Below are 10,279 nucleotides of genomic sequence, written 5' to 3'. Positions count from 1 at the left end.
AATCCCATTTGGCTACCTATTAGTTGGACTGTATTAAACATTCCAGCCAAAGCCATATTTAGTTGAGTTGCTTGCCACTATGGCATGAAATCCATATTTGGAAGGATCAATGGTATTCTTCCTGTTAGAATTGGCCTAGTCAGATGTGGAGAATCAAGATTAATTACCTAATTTGACACTTCCTAATTTCTCAACACTAGCAAAGCAGAATTTTCGCCAACATGCATTCTCCTTGCCTCCAATTCCTTAGTCTATTGCATTTCATTTTGCACCATAGGTTTGACTATTTCGAATAATTGCCCAGACAACTGATGCATTATATCATGTATTTCCAGATTTATCTGTTGTCGAATGAATGATGTAGTCATCACAGTAGGCATTTCATCAAGCAAGCTGGCAATAGTAGCCACCACAGTTGATGTAGTACCCATTGAAGGATTAGGCAAAGTAGTAATTACTTTGTCATTAAGGAAGCAGGCGTCCCAAATGAGCTTTCTCCTTGTTTCGAACCATTCTTCTTTTTGGCTTGTTGATCCATCTCACACATTGTTTTACCAGAATGCAAATGCATACGCTAGTAAACCTCCATTCGTGATTCAAATTGTTTGATCAATTCACCTACATTAGTCCCACCGGGTGTGCTAATTTTGTTGTCTCATGAATAATTGACAATTAACTTAATAGAATTCATCTACAATTGCTCCAACACGATTCCAATATTTGAGTATGTGAATCAAATGATATAATCACCAAGGGGGAAAATCAACCTCTTGACCTGATATAGGCTCTCAAGTTACTAAAGAAAGCACTTGATTGAAGGTAAATCTTAACAAAAATATGAATAAACAACTAAACTAAACATTGAATTTGAAGAAAGCAATAAATTTTGCATGAATAATAACTGGAAAATAATTGCAGTGATTGTTTATTTGGTTGAAGGTCCTCTAAATATTTCTGAAACATATATTTATAATATAAAACCTAAGCTTAACTAACCTACATCATGTTTCTACTACATTAGACCGCTACATACTCATTTATAATTGTTTAAGCTTTTTTCTATTTATTTCGGCTAGACCATCCATTCAACATATCTATCACATTCCTATTTTTAGGAACTGCTCCAAGATCAATGGACTACACGTGTAAAACTTGCTCTTATCCCCTATCTTGCATCCTTAACTTCCATTCAATTTCCATTTGCATTACCTTTCAAAATATTTAATCAAATATTTTGAATATTAAAATTAATTGGTCGAATTATCTAGATCTTAATCTTTTGCCCGAAATATCTTATATCCTTATTCGGCTAAGATTTGATTTGGCTAACTAACTTTTGATCAACATATTTTTAATGGAAACAATATGTTCTTGGTTTAAAATTTAATATGCTTTTGAGAAATTAGTTTCTTTTTTCTTTTTGGATTAGCCAAAGGAATATATTAATAACATGTAACCAAGCTAAGCACAAAGTATGCCAAGATTAAAAATAAGAGATAAAAATACAAAAAACATGAGTTTGGTTCACATCCACCAACAATAAAATTGAACATCCAACCCTATTACAAGCTACTTGAGAAGCCAATTTCTTATGATTTAGTTTGGTCCATAAACTAATTTGATCAGTATGTGTTAGGAATACAAGGGGATAAACATATTAGGGAAACCCCATCAATATGTCACAAATCAACCGTATAAGTGAACTTGATACCACATTCAACTCAATCTTTAGACATTAGGTTTGTGGGTCTTTTCCAGTTATCAGTGGCTCAATGTGTCCATCTATATCCAATATGGGATTTCATACTCATACTTGCATTCTAACATTCTACAATTCTACCGTGAGTCTTTTTCACATGCTATACTATCCTCAAGCGGAAGCCTTTTCATCCAAAAATATTCAATGGTGGCTCTAGTGATCAGCAATGGCCACAAATGCACTTTATATACTTAATCCTCAATAAATTACATCAGCAATACATACCACTTGACCTCCACATAATCCAGATGATTTTCAATACAAGGGATCCCCATATATGGATCCACAACCAATTATGCATAATTCAATACTCGCTTGAGTCGGTCATTGAGTTACATCATGACCTCCGCTTTGTTGGGAATTGTGGTGAAAACACTATGGACATCTCCATTAATGAGCCAAGAGTGAATCACACAATTGAACCTGACACTACATCCAACCCAAAACCATAAGGAATTAGATTTATAGGTCCTTTCCCCTTATATTTTGCAAAACTTTCAATTTCATCCAATGTGAGACCTCGTATATACACTTGCACTTTAACAATCTACCTCTTAAGTGTGAGGTTATTCCACATGATATGACCCCTTAAGCGAAAACCTTTTCGATTTTTCATCCAGAAGTATAAAATGGTGACCTTAGAGCTAACTGTTACCACTAATTTGTATGTTTTACACTTGCATCATCCTTAGCTCACATGAAAGTTAATTACATGCCACCTAACTTTCACAATGCTAGGAAGACTATTGACACATATGATCCTTATAAATGGATACACCACCAATTCTGTCATTACTTACTCATCCGAGAGTCAGTCATTGAGTTGCATCATGACCTCCATTTGAGGAAGAATTAGGGGTAAAATATTGCAGAGTAGATCTCCAATAATGTTACAAGTCAATTTTGCAAAAAAAAATAAGAAATTTAATTTTAATCAACAGTTTGAAAAGGGTGTTTGTGAATCATTTTTGCAGGAAACAATATTCAAGAAATAGACAGTAACTATTGAAACTATTTTCAAATAAGGAATACTGAGTTGTGATTTCAACATTGTAAAAAATCCACCAAAATTTTAATTTAAAATTCAAGAGTTAAGATTAATAGCTAATCAGCCTTTTTAAAATAATTAACAGAAGTTGGTCATGTACTAATTAATACTCTTTTCCGCAATTTATTTTCTAGTTGATCATGTAGGAATCAAATAAATGAAAAGGATAAATTGCAACGACTGTGATTGCTTGTAAAGTATATTGACATTTGCTTCTTGCCTTCTTGCATAAAAATTGAATTTATCGTTGTGTTAAAAGAAGACAAGTACAACAGTATACATCATACGAGAATATTGATAGCTGCTGATATAAAAGAACCCAGAAAGATAACTACATTGAAAATATACTATATAATAATATTCATTCACACGTACGTTAGCATATATTTACATGAAAACATGACATATAAATCACACACACATAGAACACGATATTCCAAAATTACATCTGCATAAAATAGATAGCTGAACTGATAATGATATATATTGTAAAGCCATGCTGCCAGTGATGGATGGCGAGAGAAAGAAATCAGATTGGTCATTGTGGGTGGATGAGAAGGACAGTCTCAAGCACGCATGTCTGTAAAAAGATTTGGCAATGAAGCTTCTTGCTTAAGAACATTAATAACCTGTTCTGCCTTTGGCCTTTTCTTGTGGTCTTGCAGGGTACACCATAGTCCTACAGTGAGCAAGCATTTCATTTCATTCACATCATAATCTCTTTTTAGTCCCTCATCAACAGCATTCAAAACATTACCATCCACATATTGTTTCCACACCCAATTTGTCAAAGGCACGTGGTTATACTCCCCATCCTTGTAAGTCCTCCTTCCACATGCTATCTCCAAAGCCACAACCCCGAAACCGTACATGTCTGATTCTTTGCTAGCCCTTCCTTCCTTTACATATTCTGGGGCAAGGTACCCATATGTCCCCACCACCCTTGTCTTCTGAGTCCTCAATCTTGGATCCACCAACTTCGCCATCCCAAAGTCACTAACCTTAGTATTGAAAGCAGTGTCTAACAAAACATTACCTGACTTAATATCCCTATGAAGAACACACTGCTCTGCGTCTTCATGAAGATACTGAAGTGCTCTGGCCACACCTAACGCTATCTTGTATCTAACATCCCATGTCAAAGTTCTTCTACTTCCAAATAGATGAGTGTCAAGGCTTCCATTAGTCATGTACTCGAAAACCAGTAATAACTCCCCTTGTTCCTGGCACCATCCTATGAATTGCACAAGGTTTCTATGTATTAGGCAACTTATAATCTTCACCTCATTCGTAAATATTTCCTCAGAATCTTCAACATCAGAAAAGATCCTTTTCACCGCAACCACGCGCCCTAAATCTGTCAGAAACCCTTTGTAGACTTGTCCATAGCCTCCTTCTCCCAGCCTTCTATCATCTGCAAACCCATTGGTGGCTGCAATTAATTCGTTATAACAATATCTTCTCGGCATAGATGCTTTGTCCAAATCAAAACCATCCCCACTTCTTCTTTTCTTGATGACGATCAACCAAGAAACACCAATGACCACGAGAACAAAAAGAATAGAACAAGTAACTTCAACAACTACTACTTTGACTTGAAACTTGTATTTGGTTATGATGTAACTTTCTTTGTTTACATCTGAACGCGTGGAATTCATAGTTGAAGTGAATTCCCAGGAATGAATAACATTTTCCTCATTGGACAACCCGGTTGCACCTGAAAACCCAACAGTGACCCACTCTGGTAGAATTTCCCCTAGGTCAATCTGGTATGAAACAGAAGTTTTGGGCATAAAACCAGAAGTAGTTCCCTCGAAGAACCATGAGGCAACAAGGAGTTTGGAAGAAGCATTGTAAGTTATCAACGCATGCCCCATCTTCCCTATGTTGCTCTCAATATTGAACCTGCTATAATTGAGAGATACCAAAGAGTTATTGTTGATCCCCACATGCTGCATGTTGGAAATAAGGCTTTTTATGTTTAGGAAAAGTGTTTAGGAATATTGGAGACTTTGAATAGAAACTTGAAAGAAAGGAGAATTCTTTATGGAGGAGATGTTTAGGAAAAGTGTTTAGGAATATTGGAGACTTTGAATAGAAACTTGAAAGAAAGGAGAATTCTTTATGGAGGAGAGAACTTTGTATTTTTGCTTGAGAATATTACAACCATAAGAAAGAGTATTCTAGAGAATATTACAACCATAAGAAATATCTAGACACTCCAAACACTACAAGAATTCTCTAGAAACATGACCCATAATTACTTAAGCCCAAAATAACTAAGTCCAAGGAACCAAATAATTAATTTAGGCCCAAATCAAGTTTATATTTCAACATCCCCCCTTAAACTTGATTTGTGACTCCAAGCATACTCCTTAGCTTCACGAAAGTTTCCAACTTGAGGGGCTTTGTGAAAATGTCGGCAGCTTGATCTTGAGACATCACATACTTCAACTTTACCTCCTTCTTCTCAATGCATTCTCTTATGAAGTGGTAACGGGTGTCGATGTGCTTACTTCTTTCATGAAAGACTGGATTCTTTGCCAAAGCGAGTGCTGATTTATTGTCAACACATATTTCCATAGGTTCTTCTTGTGGCATTTTTAACTCTTTCAACAAGTTCCTTAGCCAAATTGCATGACAAACGCATGATGTGGCAGCGACATACTCGGCTTCACAAGTTGATAGTGTGACTATTGGTTGCTTCTTTGACATCCAAGTGAAAGCAGTATCTCCCATAAAGAACACAAAACCAGTAGTGCTCTTTCTATCATCCAAGTCTCCACTCCAATCGCTATCACTATAGCCAACAATGTTATAATTGTCAGAAGAGTAATAGTGCAAGCCAAAGTTTGTTGTACCTTTGATGTATCGAAGGATTCTCTTTGCCGCCTTGAAGTGAGTTGTGGTTGGAGCTTCCATGTAGCAACTTACTACTCCTACAGCATAGAGAATATCCGGCCTTGTACATGTCAAGTAACGTAAACTTCCAACCAAACTTTTGTAAAGAGTTGGATCCATATTCTCTCCTTTTTCATGCTTGCTCAACTTGCTGCCACATTCCATCGGGGTGCCAACTAGATTGGCGTCATCCATCTTGAACTTCTTAAGGACTTCTTTGGCATAGCCTTCTTGGGTGATGAAAATTCCTTTGTCTTCTTGTTTTACTTCGATGCCGAGATAATATGCCATGAGCCCCATATCCGTCATCTCAAATTCATTTGACATATCTTTCTTGAACTTTTCGAACATGCTTGGATTGTTCCCTGTAAAGATCAAGTCATCTACATACAAACACACAATCAAAATATCTCCACTTTGCGCTTTGATATAGAGTGCATGCTCATATGGACACTTGATGAAGTTCTTGTCTTGAAAGTACTTGTCGATTCGAACATTCCAAGCTCTCGGTGCTTGCTTGAGACCGTACAATGCCTTCTTCAACTTCAAGACTTTTTCTTCTTGCCCTTTTACTTCATAGCCCAGTGGTTGCTCAATATAGACTTCTTCTTCGAGAAAACCATTCAAGAAAGCTGACTTCACATCCATTTGATAGATCTTCCATTTATTTTGGGCTGCCAAAGAAATGATCAGTCTAATAGTTTCAAGACGAGCAACAGGAGCAAATACCTCATCATAGTCAATTCCTTGTCTTTGACTATAGCCTTTAGCCACCAATCTTGCTTTGTATCTCTCCACATCTCCTTTAGCATTCTTCTTTGCCTTGTACACCCATCTTACTCCGATTGCTTTGTGTCCTCGTGGAAGTGTAGTAAGTTCCCACGTATCATTCTTCGTGATTGACTTGATTTCTTCGTCCATGGCGTCTTTCCACTTTATGTTTTCCGCCGCTTCTTGATAGTTTAGAGGCTCACAATCACCAAAAAGACAAAAGAGGTTAATGTCGTTTAGATTTTTGGTTACCTCATATATCTCTTCAATGCTCCTTAGTCGCGGTGTCCTCTCACTTGAACTTGTTTCATCCAGCCTTGGTGTCAGTGAGGCAGGTGGTGTAATATGTTCCTCTATGATTGGTTGTTCAATTTCATCATCTTCTTCAAAATAAGGAAGAAAATCATACTTATCTTCTTGAACACTCCAATCCCAACAATCTTCTTCGTCGAACTCCACGTCGCGACTTATGACGATCTTTCTACTATTTGGATTATAGAGCTTGTACCCCTTGGATCTTGAGTCGTAACCCACAAACACGTACTTCTCACTTTTATCATCGAGCTTTGTCCTTTTTTCGTCTGGAACATGGGTATAGGCAATGCTTCCAAACACTTTGAGGTGAGAGATCCCGGGCTTCCTTCCACTCCATGCTTCTTGTGGTGTCTTCTCATGCACGCTTCTTGTTGGGGAACGGTTTGTTAGGTAAACTGCACATGCCACTGCTTCAGCCCAAAACTCCTTTGGCATCTTCTTGCTCTTGAGCATGCTTCGCACCATGTTAAGTATGGTCTGGTTCTTTCTCTCTGCTACTCCATTTTGTTGTGGCGATCTTGGCACTGTCAGTGGGCGACAGATTCCATGGTCTTCACAATATTTGTTGAACTTATTTGAAGTGAACTCTCCTCCTCGATCAGATCTCATGGCCTTGATGGAAAGACCACTTTCTTTCTCCACGAGGGCTTTGAACTTCTTAAAGTTTTCAAACACTTCTGATTTCTCCTTCAAGAAATAAACCCAGGTTTTTCTGGAATAATCATCAATAAAGAGGAGAAAGTACTTATTCTTACCAAATGAATTGGGTTTAATTGGTCCACAGACATCGGTGTGTATGAGCTCTAGCGGCTTTATTGCTCTTGATGTTGATTCCTTTGGAAAACTTTTACGAAATTGCTTCCCAATTAGACATCCTTCGCAAAGTTGGTCTGGGTGGTTGATGCTAGGCAAGCCTCTCACCATCTCCTTCTTCGCTAAACATTCTAGACCGTCGAAGTTGAGGTGCCCGAACCGTAGATGCCATAGCCACGAAGAGTTGGTATAGCAAGCCTTGAGACACTTTGCCACATCATTTTGAATGTTCAAGAGGAACATTCTATTCTTTGACATAGGCACCTTAGCAATCAAGTTATGTCTACAATCTCTTAAGAAAAGACTATGTTCTTTCAAATGGATGTCATAGCCTTTCTCTAATAATTGTCCCAAGCTCAAAATATTATTCTTCATGTTAGGCACATAGTAGACATTCGATATGAATTGATGACTCCCATTCTTCAAACGTATGAGAATTTTACCTTTGCCTTTGACTGGTATCTTTGAGTCGTCTCTAAATGAGACATCGCCAGTTGTCGCTTCATTGATCTCCACGAACATGCTTTGATCGCCGCACATGTGGTTGCTTGCGCCGGTGTCGAGGTACCACTTGTTTCTTTTCTCTTCAAATTTGTTTTGGCACGCGAGTAGCAAAGTTTCTTCTTCTCCGCCTTTTTCTTCTACAAAGTTAGCTTTCTCTTCAACCTTCTTCGAGAATCTACACTCGGATGCGTAGTGACCAATCTTGTTGCAATTGAAGCACTTGATTTGTGATTTGTCATACCTCGACCATGAATTTCCTCTTCCACGACCTCTTGTTACTTGTGGATTCCAACTTCTTTCTCCATTGTTGAATTTGTTGGAGTGGTTGTTGTAACCACCTCTTCCTTCTCCTCCATGTCCTCGTCCACGTCCACGATCTTGGCTGCGACCTCGTCCTCTTTGGCTCTTGTAATTTGCATAGTTTGCTTCCTTTACATTGAGTTGTAGTAGTTGCTCCGTAGCCTCCTTTTGTTTAATTTTTCTCTTTTGTTTTTCTTTGTATGCTTGTAAGGAACCCATGAGTTGCTCAATAGTCATGGTCTTTAAATCCTTGTTTTCTTCAATGTTGGTAACAATGAAGTCAAAACTTGGATTTAAAGTTCGAAGTATTTTTTCCATGACCTTCACCTCATCAACATCTTCACCATTTCTTTTAAGTTGATTGACTACGACTAATACTCGAGAAAAATAATCAGAAATTGACTCGGACTCCTCCATAAACAAACGCTCAAAGTCACCTCTAAGAGTTTGAAGATGAATCTTTTTTACCTGCTCAACTCCTTTGTTGCAAGTTTGAATCTTATCCCATGCTTCTTTGGCCATCGTTGCGTTGGATATCTTCTCAAATGTATCTTCATCCACCGATTGATAAATGAGAAAGAGAGCTTTCTTGTCTCTCTTTCTTGACTCCTTCAACGTCTCCTCTACACCTTGGCTTAGCGAGGCTTCATCTTGCTCCTCGAAGCCATTCTCTACGATATCCCACACATCTTGAGCTCCTAGTAGCGCCTTCATCTTGATACTCCAATTATCATAGTTGTTCTTTGTGAGTATCGGCATTTGGAAAGGAAAACCTCCATTCGCCATCTTTTGAGGATCTTGAAGCTCTGATACCACTTTGTTGGAAATAAGGCTTTTTATGTTTAGGAAAAGTGTTTAGGAATATTGGAGACTTTGAATAGAAACTTGAAAGAAAGGAGAATTCTTTATGGAGGAGAGAACTTTGTATTTTTGCTTGATACAAATGTGTAGGATTACATCTCTATTTATACTACTCTAAGGAGAACTCTAGACACACTAATTCTAGAGAGTTCTCAACTCTAGAAATCCAAAGAGTATTCTAGAGAATATTACAACCATAAGAAATATCTAAACACTCCAAACACTACAAGAATTCTCTAAAACATGACCCATAATTACTTAAGCCCAAAATAACTAAGTCCAAGGAACCAAATAATTAATTTAGGCCCAAATCAAGTTTATATTTCAACACTGCATTGTTGGATCAAAATTATTAACAAAAGTATCAAATTCAACAGCAATGATGTTATTTTGGGGTTTGCTGTCATCGCATTGGCCAAGACTGCCACCACCTGAATTGGGCGGAATTTGGTAGGCAAGGGGTGCCACAAAGAAGGCAAAGCCGTCACCATAGTTGGTTCTAGTGGACACATCGATAGTGAATGAAAACCAAGTGGAAAAGTCAGTGACATGTCCATTAGAAGAGTTTTTGAGGCGCAGAGGTTTGCCATAGATGGCTCGTCCAACTCCATTGTTGATGAGTGGGTTGAGCACTAAGGTTCCGTTCTCAGTCTTGGCAATGCCTACATATCCAATGAGGCTTGCGCTTTCAGTGTCGTTAAAGCTTGTTATGTTGAAGTAAAGTGGTTGAACTATTGGAAGGATCATAAGGAAGCACAAAAGAAGAGAATTTCTGAAGTAGTGAAAACATGCAGGGGTAGGCAACATGGTGTTTACGACTGAGGCTACTAGGCCTGAGGATGTTAATTTGGCATATTGTCTTATATATTTATAGGGAAGACATGGAACTTGCTGATTTACATGACACTAGCGTAAATTTTAATTAGAATTTAATTTGTAGACCCCTAACCAAACGTTTGAAAATGGTCATGAATTGGAATGGGTCGTAAGAATTTAATTTCAAAACT

The 10,279-nt window shown here is 37.7% G+C and overlaps 1 protein-coding gene across 1 annotated transcript; it reads right to left on the bottom strand.

The window, feature by feature from the left end:
- Positions 1–3,373: 3,373 nt before the first annotated feature.
- On the bottom strand, positions 3,374–10,079 carry LOC100800327 (L-type lectin-domain containing receptor kinase IX.1). Its single transcript, XM_006596575.1, has 2 exons — positions 9,609–10,079; positions 3,374–4,765 (listed from the first exon to the last, which is right to left on the bottom strand). The coding sequence occupies exons 1-2, from the start codon at positions 10,077–10,079 to the stop codon at positions 3,374–3,376; spliced, it is 1,863 nt and encodes a 620-aa protein (XP_006596638.1).
- Between the last annotated feature and the right edge of the window lie 200 nt (positions 10,080–10,279).

This window comes from Glycine max, chromosome 14 (assembly GCF_000004515.6).
Source record: "Glycine max cultivar Williams 82 chromosome 14, Glycine_max_v4.0, whole genome shotgun sequence".
NCBI lineage: Eukaryota > Viridiplantae > Streptophyta > Magnoliopsida > Fabales > Fabaceae > Glycine > Glycine max.
The sequence above is the reverse complement of the archived record's forward strand: the minus strand, read 5'-3'. Positions and strand labels throughout refer to the sequence as shown.